Raw genomic sequence first — 21532 nt, 5'->3', positions numbered from 1 at the left:
GTGTCTCATCATCTCCAGTTGGTCTCAGATATCATGCTTGTTTGAGTTGCTTTCTGTCTCCATGCATTGCCAGTGTGATGCAAACCAACCAAATGTGTAAACTCATAGTAGGTTTACTGTACCTGCCTTTGTGTGGCTTACATGTGTTCGAGGGTGGTTTAATTTTGGGAGGAGTTGTTGTAAGCATACACAAGATGAGTTTAGTTGGGTCAGCTGGGAAAGGCTTGAGGCGGAGCAGGATCACAGCTTATGTCTTTGCCACTTTCTTTTTCATTTTAACCCACACCATGATCTTTTCCTGACCCTAACCAAGTGGTTTTTGTGCCTAAACCTAACCAGACCTTAATCACACGGCATCATGATGATTTCGGAACAAAAGGACTTCGGAACAATGGGTTTAATATGGTCGAGACAATGATATGTCGGACCAATGGGCTGTCGCACCAATGGGCAGTTTCCCTTTGAAAGTCCGGTATGAAGAATTTAGGAGGATTTATTTGCAAAAATGAATATGATAAGTTTGTTTTATTCAGTGTATCATCACCTGAAAATAAGAATCATTGTGTTTTAATTAGCAGCATGGTGGTGCAGTGGTTAGCATCGTCGCCTCAAGAGCCCAGAACAGACAAACCAAACACTGGCTCTAGACAGGACGTTGTCGCGTCAGCCACCATAGGCAGCAGCCCACTCCATGACAAGCAGTGTCAGGAAAACACCACCAGGTTTGTTTGTTTAGGAGAGGAGGAGACCTCTGCTGATAATCTCGTTCCTGGTAAAACCCTCCTGAATGTCTGGATCTGAGGTTGTCAAAGAAAAGAGTTGAGCACACATTAGCAGGTGCTGGGCAGGCAGCCCCTCTGGCAAGCCAAACGGCATAGGAGAAACACTGATTTGTAACATGAAACTGCTTTATTTTGTGTTTTTACCCAGTGGCGGTTCTAGGCCAGTTTAAATGGGGGGGGCAAGCTAGGGCCAGTCCTTTTGATACAGGGGCACATACAAGTACGGTCAAATATCTAAGTCTGAACAATAAGATATATATATGTGTAAGGGGGTCCGGGGGCATGCTCCCCCGGGAGAAAATTTTGTAGGCCTATTTGATTTAAAGGCATCAATCTGGTGAATTCTGAGAGCAAAGTTATAATGGTAGAATATGCCTAGATTTCAACATCTTTGTGCTTTTTATGTGTGAAAAATGTTCCATTTTTACTGATAAAAACACTAGTTGTATGTTATGGTGAAGGGTTACACTTAAAACACGGCCAAGTATTAGTGGTTAAACATTTCAGTAATCAAAAGAAAAATGACTGACGTACTGATCTGCCTCTGGAGGGCTATTTTAATATTTAAAATCATGTGCAGACAAAATATTCTTTTAAAATTCTCACACTCACAAGTACAGTTCCAGATACACAAAACAATACAAAATACGCAAAACGAAAGGAAAACAAAAGGTGAGATTCAAATAAATTACACACAAACAGGCACAAATTACTGCTTTCCTCCCTCCCTCTCGATTTGCAAGTACAGCACCCTGAATCAGAGCATTTCAAAAGCCCTCTGGTAGTTGAATGTCTCTGGGACAGGCCCATTTATAGCAACCCACTGGATCTGTGGCGTGCGCGATCCGGCCGAGGCGCGGGTGCTGGAGCTAATAGCAGCCATTCAAGAAGCTGCTCCACCAGCCGCGGCCTAGAAGCGGCTCGGCGCTCCGCTCCGCTCAAATTACGCGCTGGGTCTATTTCTGACGGCGCGTCAATTTGCACAGACCAAATGAGTCAAACAGGAAGTCAGGCGCAGAAAAGACGAGAGTATCCAGTCGATTTTCAAAAGAATCGACGAAGAATTCCCAGTAGGAGCTCCAGCCGGTGCGCTACAGAGTGACGTTCATTTCCCCCTCCGACTCCTTGGTGGGGGGGCCACAGGAGGGGCCGGACTCGGAGTTACGGGGGCACTGGCCCCTGCTGGCCCCCGCCTAAAACCGCCATTGTTTTTACCGGTTTAAATCACCAGATCTGATTGTTTTGGAGAGGAAGAGAACTCTGCAGACATTTCGGCTGATGTTGAAAACCTCCTGAATGATGAACACCAAAGGAACCAGGAGAAGATCCAGCAGGTTGCAGTCTGCGATTCTCACCACTAGATGCCACTAAATCCCTCTAAATCTTACACATTGCTCCTTTAAAGAAAAATGTTGCCATGACATGACATGTACAGATGATAAGCGGTGACTTAATCAGAATTTTTTTCTTGGCTGGTATCAGGTCAGGCTGCATTCACGCATGTTTTTCCTTCAGCTGGTTGTTGGACAACTCTGCAACATCTGTCCACACCAGTGAGCACAACACCCAATGTTCCGCTGTGTTGAAGGATGAGCTGAGAAACTGGCTTCAAGTATGTTTCTAAGTAAGTGTGTGTGTGTGTGTGTGTGTGTGTGTGTGTGTGTGTGTGTGTGTGTGTGTGTGTGTGTGTGTGTGCTGGGTATGTGTATGTTTGCACACTCCCACACCAGGCTGCATACCTCAGACCTGAGTATGCATGAGAGAAATAACGCACACAAACTTTCTCCTCGCTATCTGTCTTTTCTCAAATATAAGCAAACTCACACACAGCAGTTTCCTACCATAGCTGCGACCTTGAGACTCAACATGAACATGCATATCTCCCGCACGCAGACCCCAAATGGTTTAACTCTGTGTATGTGTGTGAACGTGGAGCTTTGCCAACAGTCTACAAAAAGAAACCATTCTCTCCTCTCCTCTTCTCTGCTCTCCTCTCCTCTCCTCATTCGAATGCAGAATATTTTATTATTGAGAAGAGTTAGAAAAATACCCATTGGAATTAGCAAAATAAATAATACACTTGGCTCATAACTGTTAATATTACCAGAGCTGCAGACTTAAGGCTCGAACTCGGACGAGAGTCAGACGTAGGTCACGAAATTTGGGAACCTGAGACTTGACTTGGACATGGCTGCTATGAGGCTTGACTCACTTGAGACTCGGAAGTAAAAACCATGAAGGCTTAAGCTTTGATTGTAAGATGTTGGAACAATAAAAGAATAAATTAATCAGAGCCAGGCAGGCCATGCACAGCTACACAACGTTATTTTTAGTTATTAAGGCTATGCGTTGAAATGATTTTGTCCCACTTAGGTAAAAAAAAAAAAACAACACAGTTTGACAAACCTGACAACTTTAAGTTTCATATATTGTTTTTATGCCTCTGCACTGGCAATTGCTGTGGCTGGAACCAGTATGTTTTTGGGTTGTTTGTCTGTCCTACCATCCCATTCTTGTGAACCCCATATCTCAAGAACACCTTGAGGTAATTTCTTCAAATTTGGCAAAACGTCCACTTGGTCTCAGAGATGAGCTGATTAGATTTGGTGGTCAAAGGTCAAGGTCACTGTGACCTTGCGACCGTTTCATTCTCGTGAACACAATATCTCAGGAACACCTTGGGGGAATTTCTTCAAATTTGGCAAAAATGTCCACTTGGTCTCAGTGGTGAACTGATTGCATTTAGTGGTCAAAAGTTAAGGTTACTGTGACCTTGCATCCAGTTAATTCTGATAAACACAGTATCTCAAGAATGCATTGGGGGAATTTTTTTCCAAGTTTGGAAAAAACATTCACTTAGTCTCAGCGATGAACTGATTAGATTTGGTGGTCAAAGTTCAAGGTCACTGTGACCTTGCATCTGTTTCATTCTCATGAACACAATATCTCATGAACAGCTTTGGGAAACTTCTTCAATTTGGCAAGAAGTCCACTTGGTCTCAGGGAAGAACTGATAAGATTTGGTGGTCAAAGTTTAAGGTCACTGTCACCTTGCATGCGTTTTATTCTCATGAACACGGTATCTCAGGAACACCTTGAGGGAATTTCCTCTTTGGCACAAACGTCCATTTCGTCTCAGCACTAAACTGATTCGATTTAATGGTCAAAGGTCAAGGTCACTGTGACCTTGCATCCATTTCATTCTAATGAACACGGTATCTCAGGAACACCTTGAGGGAATGTCTTCAACTTTGGCACTAGTTCTATTTTTTCTGAGCTTTTCAGAGCTTTCATGTCACACAGTCTTCGTCAACAAATGGGTGTTTGAAAATATTTCTAACTCTAGGTCAACTTTTTCTGGAGCTTTCAACTAAATTAGAGTCCTCATCCGTTTAGGTTGACATTAGGCCAACCTTATGTGCTCCTTAATGTGTTTTAAGTCCCCCTCCAAACATGTTTCGAAGTATGTAAAAATACTGTATTACTATATTGTCTAAGATGGTTTTCCCACATTAAAAGTAGCAGAAACAAACAGACTGAAGGCAGATCTACTCTTTTTACCCTATGGGTAAGGTTACTATTAGAGGAAACATTTTTAACAAGGTTAAAAACTTGACTGTCATTGGAGGGGGGCTTTAAATTGACTTGATTATAACAGCTGCTGTGCCAACAGATCCATCCCTAAGACAGAATCAGAATCAGAATCAGAAATACTTTATTGATCCCCGAGGGGAAATTGTTTATGTTACAGTTGCTCCTTGCAAGAGAGGAAAGATACGTGAAAATATAAGAAATTTAAACATTAGTATTAACAAATATAGAGTTAAATAAACAGGAATTATTAACAAACATAAACTTAAATAAATATATATATATACATATATATATATTGTAAACTGAACAAGATTATTTACACAAACAAAATATATACAGTCAAGGTGAATGGGGTTATTGCACAAGTTAGATTAAATTATTGCAGTGTGTGAAAAAGTCTCAGGGCCACTCAGAGGGAGGAGTTGTACAGTTTGATGGCCACAGGCAGGAATGATTTCCTGTGGCACTCATCTTGGTGGTATGAGTCTCCCACTGAAAGTACTCCTGTGCCTGACCAGCACATGGTGGAGTGGGTGTGAGACATTGTCCAAGATAGTTCGTAGCTTAGACAGCATCCTCCTCTCTGACACCACCATCAGAGAGTCACACTCCATTCCCACGACGTCACTGGCCTTGCGGATCAGTTTGTTGAGTCTGTTGGCGTCCGCCACCTCAGCCTGCTGCCCCAGCACACAACAGCATAGAGGATAGCACTGGCCACCACAGACTCATAGAAAATCCTGAGCATAGTCCGGCAGATGTTGAAGGACCTCAGTCGCCTCAGAAAATAGAGACGGCTCTGGCCCTTCCTGTAGAGAGCGTTAGTGTTCTTAACCCAGTCCAGTTTATTGTCAATGTGTACCCCCAGGTACTTACAGTCTTCTACAATGTCCACACTGACCCCCTGGATGGAAACAGGGGTCACCGGTGTCTTGGTCCTCCTCAGATCCACCGCCAGTTCCTTTGTCTTTGCCACGTTGAGCTGCAGATGGTTCTGCTCACACCATGTGACAAAGTTATCCACAACAGCCCTGTACTCATCCTCATCACCCTTGCTGATACATCCAACTATAGCAGAGTCATCAGAAAACTTCTGAAGATGGCAGGTCTCAGTGCGATAGCTGAAGTCCGTGGTGTAGAGGGTGAAGAGGAAGGGAGAGGACAGTCCTGCGGGCCCCAGTATTGCTGACCACTCTGTCTGACACACAGCGTTGCAAGCGCACATACTGTGGTCTGCCAGTCAAGTAGTCTACAATCCAGGACACCAGGGGCATCCACCTGCATTGCTGTCAGCTTGTCAGGACGATGTGTGTTGAACGCACTAGAAGTCAAAAACATGACCCTCACAGTGCTCGCCGGCTTATCCAAATGGGTGTAGACACGGTTGAGCAGGTAGATGATGGCGTCCTCAACTCCAAGTCGGGGCTGATAGGCGAACTGGAGGGGGTCCAAAAGTGGCTTGACCATGGGCCGGAGCTGCTCCAAGATGAGTCTCTCCAGGGTCTTCATGATGTGGGAGGTCAATGCCACGGGTCTGTAGTCCTTGGAGCCACTGGGACGCGACGTCTTTGGCACAGGAACGAGGCAGGATGTCTTCCACAGCAAGGGGACCCTCTGGAGACTCAGGCTCATGTTGAAGACATGCTGAAGTACTCCACATAGCTGGGGGGCACAGGCTTTGAGCACCCTGGGGCTGACACCATCAGGGCCTGCAGCCTTATTTGAGCGGAGTCTCATCAGCTGTCTTCTCACATGGTCAACAGTGAAGCACACTGTGGAGGTGACGACACGAGGGGGGGTAGTCGTCCTCATGATGGACGTGGGGGGGGGGGGGGGGGGTGTATTCCTAATGATGGACTGTGATATGGTTAAAAGCTAGTCTATTTTGCTTGCTTTTTGCAAGGTCAGAAAGAAACTTTTATGCTTAACTATTAGCACAGCTTTGAAAGGAATACTGTATATCCAACTGTCATGTCATTTTAATTGTCAGTATGCAGAGACCTGAATGACTTAAGTGGGGTTAATACAGATGTAACTCCTTTGTAATCAGCAACATTTCGATAATCAACTTAGATTTAATTACATATTTTTTCTCAGTGACTTGGAATAATTTCAATTACATTTATTTTGTGATTTAATTACGTTACTCCATCACATGTAACTAGCTACTCCCAAACACTGCTCACAGCTGCTTAGGCTACGGTGTAGGTTTTGTGTAGAGCCAACGCACAACTATGAATTAATCCTTACAATTAACCTGCAGTTCCACAGACTTGTGACTTGACTTAGAGCTTGACTTAGACATGTCTCAACAAACAGGAGCATTTGATCATTAATGAATGGATCAATCTGAGTCTGTGTAACGTGGTTTTGATGTGGATGTGCCAAAATCTCTGTTAAATACTTTTCTGCTCTCTAATTGTAAACTAAATAAGAATTATGAATAGCAAAATCTCTTAAACTGCAATGTTTGGGAATGAATGTTCACTGTTGAATTAATGTTTTTTCCAAAAGTGCACTAGCAAGTGACTTTTTCTTCTTGCCAGCTCAAAAGACTTTTTGTTTTATTTCTATTTATTAATTCTTTTGAGGGAAAGGTTTTTTCAGTGTTGTTCTGTCTTTATCTTTTACCTTCAGCTGTGGTATTTTAGTTTTATTCCTCTATTCCTGTATTTGCTATGCTTTTCGGGCTTTTGGCCTTCACTTTACACTTTTCTCCTCTTTGTTTTTTTTCTCTTTTATTTTATTCTCATCAGAGATGGAAGGGGGCTGCCTGCTTTTCCCAAACACAGTTAAGGCATGATTGACAATTGATAATCAGCACTAAACCTACCTGTCTTCCTCAGTCACATCTGTAGAGATGGTAGGGGAGGGAGATTTTTAACAGCGTCTATAAACTGCTTTCTTTAAACAGGTTCATCAGTGTATTTTTTAGTGTCACATCATTTTCATCATTAAAGGGTACAGGCTACACCTCATAAAGTGGCATACAGTGCTGAGACAAGGTCAGTGTGTCCTTTCACAAAAATAATTCTAGGTCCAGTGTGGTGCCTGAGGTGAATTACAGCCCTCAGTGAACCCTATTTATTTTGGTAATTCAAACTCATCAGCGCATGCAAACACATCCTCCACCTTTCTTTAAAGCTGCACAAATCAATCAGCAATGGATCAAATGACTTAGTGTAATGTTCAGCTCATTGGTTTTCTCACCCACAACTTTTGTTAGTATTTTGGTTTTGGTTCTCTCATCAACCTCATTTCCAGCAGCAGCAGGCATCTGTTTTCAGCTAAAAAGGCTCTGATAAATTCATTGTACACTGCCTGCTCAGCACCAAACAGCAGGCAGACACAGATAGTGACTACCTGATGGACATAATGGAGCATTCAGCAGCTACAGAGCCAAACATTTCCCTGAGGAGTTGGTGGAGACAAAAAACAGAGCGAAAAGGAGAGTGAGTATTGGACTTACATTCATTACGAGTATCTCAGAGTGCATTCCTGGTCTGCCATCCATGTCGTTCATTCAGCTCACCCGGTAAAATTCCACTCACCCTGCCTTTTTGCTACTCCCACCGGCCCCTGCCAGTCCCCCATGCCCACCTCGTCAAGGCAACTCAGTTCACCTACACCTGATTACACTCTGCTAGTATATATGCTCCAGCCTCATTGTTCTTTGTTATATCCATGCGAGACTTTCCAGCATTTATTCCCAGACTGCTTCCTCATTGCCATGACTGCCTGCCTCTGACTATCCTGCTTCACCTGCTCCTTGGTAAACCACTCAGCCTTTTGTCTTTGACCAAAAGCTCTGCTTCTATGTTCCCAGTTTCTATTTGCCTGTTTCCCGTGGCTGTGTGGAGAGGCTGCCAGTCAGCTCTACATTGTGACTTTATCTGCTCCGCTGCCTGTGATTTCCTGTGCTGGGGATTATTTCGCCATGTGGCTACATACTCTTCCTTTGTGTGTGCACTGTAAGATCCACTCAAAGTCACTGCTGGTCCCTCGTCGGTTTCGACTGACCTACAACCGGCTCCTAACAGGTGTGTTTGTTGTCCTTGTGTGTCCACCTGTTGCCGGACCCTCTGCTCGTCTGACATTGCTGACTGTCTACTCCCTCACAGTGGGAATCATCATCTGCTCTCAGCTTTAGCGTGCCATGCCACAAGTTCTGAACTGAACCTGTTTCTCTGAAAGCTCCAAAACCAAGCTATTGACTCTCTATTTCACCTGCCTGCTGATTCTGTGTTTTGCTAGAGGCTATTAAAAGACTTACAAACTTCCCTTTTGTCTGGTGCTGCACTTCGATTCTACCATATTTGTTACAAGGCCAGAAACTCCAAATAAATATTGCTGCTGCTCCGAGTCTGTCAAATGTGAAAACAATCAACTGCTGGCAAACACATTTACCAAAATAACTATCACTCTAAAGGGACAGTTCATCCTAAAATCAAACATTTTAGGGTGAACTTTAGTGTTGGAGATATCGGCCATAGAGATGTCTGCCTTCCCTGGAATATAACAGCACTAGATGGCACTCAGCTTGTGGTGCTTAAAGTGCCAAAAAAAATACACTGGGGAAACTCAACAGAATTTTTTCTTTCCAGAAATCATGACCTGGTTACTCGCAATAATCCAGATCCTGCAGTTTCATGTAGAAACCATTATTTTATCTACTGAACTACACCTACAAACTGAATCACCGTGCAGAAGGACGTGTGCATCTGCTGCTAGCTCACCTATTACCACTGAGTTAGCCAATGTCACAGCTCAGGCGAGGACAATGGAATTAAGGTTTTCACCTTGCACTGTCACAAGCACAAGCTTCTTGTGCACAAGTAGATGCACATTTTCTTTTGTGAGGTGATACTGTTGGCAGGTGTAGTAGTAGGTGTCGTCTAGGCTGGGTTTTAACGTTAGCTGGCTCAGTAGAACTAGGTGAACCAGCACCACCTGCTAGCTATAAACTAATCTCCTTAAACTAGTCCATGACTGCATGATACAGCTGCCAAGGAAGTTTGGTATAAGCATGAAAAGTTGAAATTCAACAGCAGTGTCTCTTTACAGAATTCATGACCTACTCATCATAATCCGCAGACCTTGTTGTGAGAAGTTTCATGTAAGAACTGTTTCTTTCTTCAAAACTACAACTGTCAACTGTATCAATGTGCAGAAGGAAGTGTGCATCTACTCATGGACGAGAGGCTTGTGTTTGTGACAGTGCAAGATATAAACATCAGTGGTGTCCTCCTCAGCTGAGCTGTAATGTTAGCTAGCTCAGTGGTGCCAGGTGAGCTAGGAGTAGATATTGAGAGTATATCTCCAACACTCGGCAACAAACACCAAAGCAATCAAAACTAATAAAAAGCACTACAGTTAAGTTGAAATATGTTTTATTTTTGATTTTGGGGTTAACTGTCCCTTTAAGATGACATAATCATGAATTTATAGGAAAAAAAACAGTAGTAGTGTCATTGTATTAATCTAGTTGCTTTCACATTTTTTCACCATTCAACCATTAAGTTGTACCTCCATTTAATTTAGCTATTTATTAGTGTGTTATGTCCTGCTGTGATTTTTGCTTTAGCCAAGGGCATTCATTACTTGTTGAACCCCCTTTATGCTTTACAGATTTAATTTCTTCTGTTTTGACAAATTAACTACGTAGTTGTCATACCTGTGGGCAGAATCCTAGAAACATCCAGTACCAAGTTCTCTTTATAACAGTTTAATTCAATTAGTTTTTTATGCCTGGTGATTCAAATATTGAAAGAGTTTTTTGAATTGGAAGGACCTTATATTTAGCACAACAGAGTGAGGACCGCATCTTTAAAAAGAAAGAAAATCAAATCACCGTTTCTGTTCACCCTGTGAAATCAAAAGAGACGACCTCGAGTTCTGCATGGTCCTCCTCTTTTCTTTCCTCTGTTGGTCCCTTTATAGCAGCCAGAATTAGTGACAATAGCACTCTGGGCTTTCCTTCAAAGCCAAACTCTTCTGGCTTGAATGTGTCCACATTAACTGTAAAATCTCATGATCAATTTAATGAAATCAGATGATCCTTTATCATAAATTCAGTGTATTTTGATAAGTGAGTCTGCTTCAGGTCAAGTCAACTTTAAATTTCCAGTCATCAGAGCCCAAACCATTTCACATGCATTACAGCGATGTGACAAATCAAGGCCTTATCCACAACAGAAGGGACAGCCCGAGGTATGGTACAGCATGATGGATTTTACTTTTCCATTTTCTATGTATTGTAAAATTCAGCTTTCTAAAAGTACCTGAAGAAAGAGGACAAAGTCAGTCCTGGCTTCTCTGTGTCTATCTTTGGATAAAGCATATGACAGACTGACAGACAGTGGAAGAAGTTGTCCTGCCTTAACAGTTGAGAAAGAAATAACAGGAGTGTCACAGAGCTGTCAGTCAGGCAGTGGTCAGAGAGACACGGGGAGAGTATGTGCGGTATTGCCTGTGTCTGTTAGAAAACAAGAACCTATGCAATGCCAGTGTTTAGCAGGTATACTTTTAGCTTAGTCAGCCAACATTTGCTAATTAGCTCTAAATACAAACTACAGCTGAGGCTGATGGGAATGTCATTATTTTTACAGATACTTGGTCCTAAGCCAAAGTATTGGACAAACTGAAATTTTTACCTGATGATGATCCATCCAATAGTTGCTGAGACATTTCTATCAAAATCATAAATGTAGACCTCATGGTTAACTCCATGCACCAGAACCATCTAAGTAGCCATCAATTGAAACCATTTGGAAAAGGGCAGGCACTTTTAGAACAGCACTTGGCAGCACCATTTCTCTGTCATGTATATCAGAAGCTGAAGCCGACTGGGAGAAGATTGAAAACATGATTTTCATTGAGAAAAGTCTTTGGTGCCATTCTTCTTACCCGATTCTAACACAGTTCTCATGCTATTGTAGCATCTACGGTGACCTCTTGAGGAGCTGCCGTTGTTATTTCGAATGAACAGCCACCTCTTCTTGTCGTCACACACACACCTAAACTATGCCTATAGCTGTCAGTAGCTCCTGACAGGATACTGATTTGGTTCGGCCACACACACATTACCTGACGCCAAACAAGATCAATATTCGTATGATCCTGCATGTCATCACATTATTAGGTTTGCACCGATGGACAATGCATGTTTTTTCTTTTTCTAAATTCACTGGTGTATAAATATCACAGGTTCTGGTGGATGGGTCAAAAAGTGGCAAAGCAGCTTCGCGAGTAAGTTACTAATAACTTACAAATACACTGCGTGCAATAGTCCACCTTCCCCTCTCCTTTCTGTCACTCTCTCTCACGCACACTGTGGTAGTCAGTCCTTGTCTCTCTGTCCCTATCTCAGTCCTCAGTCCTGATAACTGTGCTACCATAATGAATAAAGCTGGCAGTTTGTGGGTTGACGTCTTCATCTATCACAATGTTTAACTCTGGACATTGTCATATGTCATTTCGGTAGACATTGTCAAACCCCACTCATGATCTCACAGAAACCCAGCTGCCTTGGAAAATAACCTCATGGTAGCAATAGAGGAAAAACTAAGGGGGTCAAAAAAGCAGGTGTCACAAGCTATTTCACTGGATAAGTAAGAACTTTGACCTGCCTGTGGTGCCAGATGAAAAGTCAAGGGATCACTAAAATTGTTCTGATTTATCCTCTGGGAATCATGAATGTTAAATTTCCATGGCAATACATTTAACAGTAGTTAATAATAAAAATTGTCAACCACCTGGTGGCACTAGAGAAAAAGTTTTGTGATTCTCAAAGTCAGCAGGCTTCATTCTTAGAGGACCATCATATCTAGCTGTCAAGATATCACAACATGATACTCATAATGATACTGCTCTCCATAATCTAATGCAAAAAATTAAGACGTGACATAGAAAGATGTGAAAAATTCAACAGCTGTTTTATTATTATATCTTTTGCCTAAATAAACAAAATTGTTTCCTGAGTTTCAGGTATATAGGCTATTTGATGAGGGAGCAGCAATTGCTACGAATATCTGGTCAACAAATGTCTATTGGTGATGTGCTGTAAAGCTGCTTCACTACCAGAAGCTAAACGATACCAAAAACATCCCAAACAGGCAGGTAACTCAAGGTCCAAAACAAAGGAGAGCCAAAACTAAACTGAAACAAACCAGGGAAGCACGGTGAACACAGGGAAGAACTCGGAGGGAATTCAACATGGAACAGGAGAGACTGGGAAGAAATGACATCATGAACTCAGACGAACTGACAAGGATCAAAGGGAAACACACAGAAAACTAATCACAAGAACAAAGACACAGTTGGAGTAGGTGGAAATTGGGATTGACTGACAACATGGGTGTGGTGGGGAACACTGGGTTGGAGCAAACAAGACTAATACAGAACAGGTGTGACGGGAAGACTCTGGGAACAGGGAATGACTAACAAGACTGGCAGAGGACAAGTGTGACAGAAAACAGGAGGGAAAACACACAAAAACAGAAAGTAAAAGCAGATATGACTCATGGGAAGAGAATCTACAAAATAAAACAGGAAACAGACTAAACATCAGTAAATAACATGAAACAAGGACGAACTCAAACAACAGATAACAGAATATACCAACACATTCTCACTCCGACCTTGTAACATACTGACGTTTGGTGCGTTGGTTGTTGATGTTCTGGGACACTGTGTCAACTTCAGCCTGTTACATGCATCGTCTTCTTTCAAGATACACTTCCGTTTTCACAGGAAATTTAACGTCTGCATACAGTCTCTTTTAAAATAAACACACTACGTCCACAAACTGACTTTTTTTCCCTTCAACAACAAAAAACTCTAGGTTTGGGGAAAAAAGAACAGGGTTCGGCTTTAGAATTTTAAGGGACATGAACACCGCTCTCTCGGGTCAAAGTTGTGGATTGTTGGACCCATCCACCACCACTCCTGCCTGCCCCACTCAGACTTTCGCCATCTTAACTTTCATTTATGTTCCGCCGTGTTCCCTCCTGACTCTGCCAGGCCAACTGGCCGCTTATCATGCAGACATTAAAGGACGCCTTTTTTCGTTGGTTTCTCGTGCCGCAAGTCACTGCCCAAGCGCCAGATTTCAACCACTTTGGAGTAGAGATGCACTGATCCAGCTTTTTCGGTGTCGATACTGATCCCGATCCTGTGGCTTTGAGTATCATCCGATACCCAATACCGATCCGATACCATGGTTGAACTAAAAAGCTATATACCTTTACATGTAGAACAGAAAAGACTAGAGGCATCGGGCATTGATGACTACAGTTCTTTCCTAAGATAAAATGAAACAAGATGAAACAGTTTAATATAATTATGAACTATTTTTTCTAACAGAAAAAACAATTGTGCAACAGCAGTTGAAATAGTGTGAAATACCTCCACACAGCAGATTCTCTCCTTTGCTCCATGACGTTGCAATAGATTTAAAGGGAAAGAATCGCCTCAGGTATAGGTTGCATTTTCCGATACCTGATCCATCTATTTTGATGATATATTGGCCGATCTTCAATATAGATTTCGGATCGGTGCATCCCTACTTCGGAGTCAGTATATACAAAACCAGGATCATGACAGATACATTCAGTTAGGACATGGTATTGAACAAATAAAATAAAGCCTCTGCCTGTATGCAGAATACCACCTATTCCAACTGTAACTGTAATGGAATACAGTTACTCATATTTTGTATTTACATACATAAATTAGCTCCTTGTATTCTGTTACTTCCTACAGGACAACACAGAATGTGAACACAGTAACACCACCAACAGGTTTGTCATTATTGGGGGACGGATAGGTATTTGAAAATTCCAGTTAAGTTGGAATCAATAAATACCGATAGCAAAACAGCTTGTCCAGGAGCTTGTTGATATTTCAGCACTGACCAGTTAGGAGCCAGTACCAATTTAGTACCAGTTCTCAACACCCATCCCTCGTCTGGAGCAGAGGGATGAACCAACTCAAAGGCTGACATTGCCTTTAAAGAAAAAACATCACTTCACGTAATCTGGGGTTTTGCAAAATGGTCCAGTATTTACGTTCCTGTCTGGTGATAGGGTTGGTCTGAAAACACAGTAGCCTCCTCTGCAATCCATCACAGACCAGACACTGGACGGTACATTTAGTCTCAAAATTGCAATGAGCTACTGGTGAGCTCCAGTGAGTGCTGTGACAGGTTAGATTGCTGGAAATTGCCTGTACAGGGACAATGTACCTGCATCAGGGTCGAGCGGGGTCTTTCCCTGGCTTCAAATAAAAGATCTATTTATGCTTGCTGTCCATTTCCAGCACAGGGATTTCTCTCTGTGTATACTAACTTTCTGTCTCCCAGATCTGTTATTACATAGCAATGACTACCTGCCATGTTTTTCTCGCCACCTAAAGCCGGATAAGTGTTGCAACATGATAGTTTTGTTCGATGTGAAGGATAAAAAACAATGGTGGGGGAGATACAAACATCCTCAAATCATTGCAGAGCAGAATTCACACTGTGAAAGACAATGTTTGGTACAAAGGCTTCTGAAAAGAAATACAGGAAGCAGAGACAATGTTATCTAAGTAACAAAATCCACTTCAACACGTGTCTGCGATATGTTGCACTGAACACAAGATCTGACATCAAGAAAAAGTTTCCATGACTGCAAATAGAGTTGTATCCACTGTATATACCCATACACAATCATTTCTGAGTTGAAAGTACAGGTGTGCTCAGATTATTTCAGCCCACTGTACACAAACTTGCAAATGTAAAAGCTGTCTGCACCTATGCATTCAAAAGCACGGTGCGAAGGCGGCGTGCACGAGAAAATAACTGCAAATAACAACCTGGAACCTTCAACTTCAGCAGACACATCAGTGAGGATGCTGTCTATAATGACAGGGTACCGTTAACACTCGCAAATTCACATTTTTAAAGCAGGATAGTAGCATCAGCATGATATTTGGTGACAGGACACTCAGGTTTATTTGAAGGACACTTGAAATTTCAGCCCGCACACTCACATTTACTGTTTGGACAGTCAGAAAGCGTCCATAATTACCACCAACAACCCAGCAATGCAGAGACCAAAGTTTGCCTGTGTCAATATTCTCGTCTGTGACAGCCGGAGAAGAGATTGTTCACACCTTTTATGTGGGAGAGGTTGTGCTAAGAGAGACAAAACACACTAAGAGGATACACGGCGGTTCCCCGCTCCTACATTTCCATCACCACACCACATATTTTTAGCTCGGCTGTGTACTAAATCAAAACATCTATTTTGTCTTTTTTGGCAGGTGCCTGTCATGATGTCATCCTGCCTCACTTTGACATGCACGGCTGTCACCACTGTGTGCAGATCGGTGAAATGTGGGCAAATGATTTGTTTTTTAATTCCACCAGGGAGATACAGACACTGATGCAACAGGAGCACATTAGCTGCTGTATAATGCACAAGTTAAGCTAACTGTATGTCCAGAAACTGAGCTATAAAATGTGCTAAATGCATTCATTTTCTGGTGATTGCATTTAATAGTATGAAACCAGAGGTGTAAAGGTCATCCTTCAATCAAGTGCTACAGTCATTTAAATCGCCTCTTGACAGAAAGGTTCTTAGCACACAAAAAACACAGTTATATTCACAGTCCACAGTACCACAAGGCCGTACATCTTGATGACGCTGACAATCCAAGCCCCAGTGCTCTGGTTTTCGTCTTTTAAAGAGTGTGATTTTTATCTTACTGAACTTTTTTATGTCCATTCAATCGCTATGGGGAAATACAGTTTTGCAAGGATCGTTTTCTTAACGTACGTTTTTTTTCATCTGTGAAAACAGCTTTTAAAAAGTTTTGGCAAGGGACTTTTTTTGTCAGAATCATTTTTTGTTAAGTGTTTGTTGTTGTATTACTCATTTTGGCCACAAGAGGCCGATGCACACCACTACCACATGTCCTATATAGGACTATTGCTGCATTCAAATGGACCTCGTGAGCTTGTGTTTCCGACATGGGATGTTGTCAACATGAAATTGTTAACGAGGACCTCTCAGAAAATGTTCACTAATGAGGTTGTGAATACCATAAAAGGGGGGTGTTCATTTTGACTCTTCTTGTGAACTCAGTAAACACGACCCCATTTGAACCCAGGATAAAAGCACATTGTGTGCTAGCAGGTTATGAAACATTACTGTCTCACGGGGGCTGTAAAACCCTGTAAAACAGTCATGTTTTACAAATGAAAATAAAAGGAACTTAAAAAGATTCAAAGCACCTTCTCATAGAAAACTATTTCGACCAGATCAGAATTTTCTTTTCTCTGATTTGCCTCACAGGGCCTCCATACTATTTAACACTATGGTACATTAGCAGACCAGCTTTTGGGGCTGGGGGTGCCTGAATTGTTTAGGGGGCCTGGAGAGGGGTCCTGGATTGTGCCTGGAATTATAAATATTTGTGTCAGTACTGTTGTCAGGGGCCCAACTGCTGGGATAAGGATGAGGGGAACAGAGCTGCCCCTGCTTATTCACATGAATATACTTCATTCTGCAGCCATTGGATTTTTTTGTTGGCCACTTGGTGGCAGTGTAAATGAATCAGGAATACAATTATGACATATCATCACTTTTTAGATTCAGATTCTTTTATTAGTCATTGTACAAACATACAACACAATTCAGGTGCACTCAAGGACCTTTGTCATATACATAAAAATAAGCAATACATAGTAATAAAATAGGCTAGTATTAAAATAAATAAATAAATGCCTACATCCTGACAAACATCAAATTTTAGGGGATGATAATGTCATTTATGTAAGATATCTGAAATCTGAAAAGCAGCTATAACTGTCAAATAAATGTAGTAAAAAGTACCAAACGTAGTGATCTGTAAAATGTGTAATATAGCTACTGGAGTAGAAGCATAAAGCAGCATAGAATGGAAATACATTACACCAAGTATAAATGAAAATAAGAGATTCATAGTTTAACAGTTTAATAATAAAAATAATTACTTAATAAAGGATACAGAGAAAGGTCCATAGTGGAGCACATAAAAATAGACAATCATCTATGTACAAAAATACAATGTGATAAAAACAGTATATATATATATATATATATATATATATATATATATATATATACGTATGTATGTATATGTATGTATATATCATTCATTCATTTTCTGTAACCACTTATCCTCTTGGGGGTCACAGGGGGGCTGGAGCCTATCCCAGCTGACACTGGGCAAGAGGCAGGGTACACCCTGGACAGGTCGCCAGACTATCGCAGGGCTGACACATAGAGACAGACAACCATTCACACTCACATTCACATCTACAGACAATTTAGAGTCACCAATTAACCTGCATGTCTTTGGACTGTGGGAGGAAGCTGGAGTACCTGGAGAAAACCCACGCTGACACAGGGAGAACATGCAAACTCCAGAAGGGCTCCCCCAACCTGGGTTTGAACCAGGAACCCTCTTGCTGATGATGCACTCAAGAAAACATATATTATTATACTACTTTTGTCCAATCCCCCATACTACTTGAAAAACATTTTGTAAGAAATACCATCTTGCTTTGTCAACTTGACAACCTGTGTGACATAAAAATCACATCTTGTGCAGCTTCAGTGATTTTCCTGAAGAACTAAACTCACCTTGTGTATGATTACAACAAATCTTCTCAAAACGAAACCACATTTGAACACATGTACGCCACACAAAAGCATGTGCAGTAAACCTACAATGAGTGTGCACATTTGGTTGGTTTGCATCACACAGAAAGCAACTCAAACAAGCATGATATCTGAGACCAACTGGAGATATTGGCCAATAAGCCTGCACACATAATGGATGTATGAAGCAGCTGAATTTTTGTATCTGCAGCAAGTTTTCTTCCAAATTTATATCCTGTGCCTCACTGCCAGTGTATGTGCATGATTACAGACATCATGTGACAAAAGACGTGGTCAAGAATGTTAAATATAACCCAGAACATAAAGTCTCCATGATGAGTAAGTGGCTTGTGTTCATATAGAGAAGACAAAATTCAATAAACTGCACCCACGAACAAGCTGGGGAGCCAGTGACCCCACAGTCTTGATGAAAATGACCGAGCTTATAATGTAATGGTGACAAAAATGAAAGCAAATAGTTTTCAGAATTCAAAAGAAGGACAGTATACACTTCTATTCAATTTAATAAGCTTTATTGCTTTATTGAAAAGTTCAGTATTTAAAGTAAAAGTCAATATCAATGTGTAACAATGACTTGGGGAAAATAAATAAGAACACACAAAAAGAAATACAAGTTTTGTTACATCGTTTGTTTTAATTTGTTTTTTTCAGTCAACTCCTGCCTCGTGACGTCACGCACCCTCTCTGCCTGCTGCGCTCGCGCTCCCTCCCTCTCCGCTTCTCTCCCTCTCGCTCGCGCTCCCTCACTCGCTCCGCGTGAAACAAAGTGTAGTGTCCGCGAGAGCCCGTAGGAAGCGAAAAGAGAAGCGAAGAAGAACCCGGAGAAAGGAGAGAATGGGGCGGCTGAGTCCACAACAACAGGAGGAATAATAACCAAAACCCGCTGAACTCAGACACGCAGAGAGAAGACAGAAGACGGAGAGGAAACTTTTCGCGTGGGGGAAAACTGTTACAGACTCACGGCACGGCCACGCTTTGAAACATGGATACACTTTTCTCTGTATTCCTGGGACTCCTGTTGTCGGCGCTTGGTAACGTCTCCGGACAGATACCGACAGGTAAGCACCAACACAGCCTAAATAACCTCTCCAAAGTGTTTCCTGTTTAAAAACTGGACTATAATTCTCTTTTTTAATGTTTCCCTCGTGTGTGTAAGCGTATGAGTCACAGACAGGTGTGTGTTTAGGCTTAGGTGTGGGAGAAAAGTTAGCCTCCGTGTTGGGAATGTTCCGTCGTGCCTGTTTTGTCGCTTTGTGGTTGTTTTCCAGCAGCTTCTGATGTGAGACACGCAGGTTTAGTGGAGTGGAGATGCTTTTTGGTCACTGCTGAAATGTTAAAATGTTTCTTACATTACATTTAAGTCGCATTTAAAACCCTGCGTGTTGTCTGTATGTTTGCCAAGTAGGTCGGACTTATTGCAGCAGTGAGTAATACTGACTAATAGTTGGATTGTGAACTCTATTTTAAAGTTGCGTTGTGTCTGTTTGGGCTCCCCGGACTGTCTGTGTCAAAAATATAGTCTGATTTAAAGACCAAAAATCCACTTCAAGCTACAGTGGGCAACATTTGCAGCTTTTGCACGGGGTTACCGATTAACAGCATGTATCAGAGGCAGAGTGGAGCTCGTACAGTGTGCGGGAACATCGTCCACCTTGCAGCCGTGCAGCCTCGCGAGCAGCGCTTGCATGGAGAAAAAGTTGCATGCACACATAGACCACACACTTACAACTAAATCTGCACCTTGTCCTACAGTGATCACTTATATTATGCGTAATTATTGCATTATCTTTGACTTTATGGTGTTTCCATCCTGTGATTGACTCCTATTCTACTTTAGTGCATCCTCGCACTGATGCATGTTGTTATAAGGTGTCATCTCTGCAGTGTTTATTAAAGAGGACTGTTTTTTGTGCAATGCAACGTTCGGTTCGCAAGCCCCGTGAGCTTTTCTCGCTCCTTGCAAAGCGAATGATCCTCTCCTGCTCCAACTTTATTCGCGCTGCATGCCATAAAACCTAATGGTTGGGAATATAGCCTCTTTACGCCGATGCCCTGTTTGATGAAATTGATTTTGTTCGTGCACCGTGTGATTTAACTTAAGGGGAGGAAAAAGATGAGGAGGATCAGTTACTTTTTTCCTGTGGGTTCCCTGGTGTCATCTTATTTCAAACTGTGGAGGTTTTATGATGTTAGATGTGATTTTATTGGAGACTCAAAATAGTTGTAATCGTGTGCATGAGCACTGTTAAGTAAACGAAACGACCGTGAGATTAAACTCCACTTTATATTTCTGAGGATACATGGAAAGCCTCTCTCCTGGATCGCAAAGTGTGCCTATCTGCTCCGCTTTCGCCCGTCTATTCTGCACAAACACGTCTGCACACCGAGAAGGCAAAGAGCTGCAACAGTGCTGCTTAATGCGCTCCGTCCGGGACGAAGTCCCCCTATACGAACTGGAGACGGGAGCTGTCATGTATCTATGTAAGTCCGTGCAGCCTCTGTAGCTCTCGGTGTCCGCGCAGGCAAACTCTCTGTACCTGTGTCTGTCTGTATGCGTGGCTGCTGTGCGTTTTATTTCCGCATTCAGCAGTTCTCTTTACTCCAACACACACACACAGAAAGAGAGAGTGTCACACAGCTGTTAGAAAGCTGACCTCCAAAATCATACTAAGACCATATAAGGCTGCAATAGAGGACACTTCACGCTTCATTAAAGTGCTGGAAATCACCAGAAATAGTCTAAAAAGCTCGTTTTCTGCCTCAATATTCGCTTTGGCTTGTTAATGATTTGCATAGAAATTACACATTAATTACCACTTCATCTGTGAATGTTTTATTGCCCTCTCTCTCCCCAGTCCTATACCCCACAACGACCCCCCTCTTCCCCTCCCTTGTGGCCATTTGGCTCTCTGGGTAACAAATGTGTGGAATTTCTTTGAGGCCTCTTTGGGAATTTGAGTGCTGTTAATTTGCAAGTAAATACTAGTGAGTAGATGCTGCTTTGCACAGAGCGGGAGGTGGGCTATCATTAGTGTGGAAAAGGGGGTTGAAAAGGAGAACTAACAGTTGGTTGTGTTGCAGAGTAAAAAAAAGTACATATTGATAGATAAAAGGGAGCCACATTAACAGTAATTTTAGCAAATCAGATACAAGGAAAATGATTGTTAAGAGGCAACGAAAGGAGCCAGTTCCTGGGGATAAATGCGTAATTGCCGTGCCCTTTTCTGAATCCTAAGAGGACAAGTTGTCATTTACCACACCATCAAAACAAGGACTTGCATTTGCTGCAAAGAGAGCGCAGGGCACGGTTGATTTTACAGATCAGCACAGTCGTTTCCATCGCTGACAGCACTTTTGTTTGACCACTCCAGTGAAATGTTAAACAGATGAGGCTGATAGGGTTAATAGGCAGACCAGAAGTCAATAATGAGGGGAATCAGAGAGAAT

General features: G+C 42.1%; 1 protein-coding gene across 1 annotated transcript in view; it reads left to right on the top strand.

The window, feature by feature from the left end:
• Positions 1-18813: 18813 nt before the first annotated feature.
• ptprk (protein tyrosine phosphatase receptor type K) overlaps positions 18814-21532 on the top strand; it is a 160313-nt gene continuing 157594 nt past the window's right edge. The window contains exon 1 of the mRNA XM_049589242.1: positions 18814-19143. Within this exon, the coding sequence (XP_049445199.1) occupies positions 19068-19143 (76 nt within the window). The 5' untranslated portion in view covers positions 18814-19067. The remainder of the gene's footprint in view (positions 19144-21532) is intronic.

The sequence above is a fragment of the Epinephelus fuscoguttatus genome, linkage group LG11 (genome assembly GCF_011397635.1).
Source record: "Epinephelus fuscoguttatus linkage group LG11, E.fuscoguttatus.final_Chr_v1".
NCBI lineage: Eukaryota > Metazoa > Chordata > Actinopteri > Perciformes > Serranidae > Epinephelus > Epinephelus fuscoguttatus.
The sequence above is the reverse complement of the archived record's forward strand: the minus strand, read 5'-3'. Positions and strand labels throughout refer to the sequence as shown.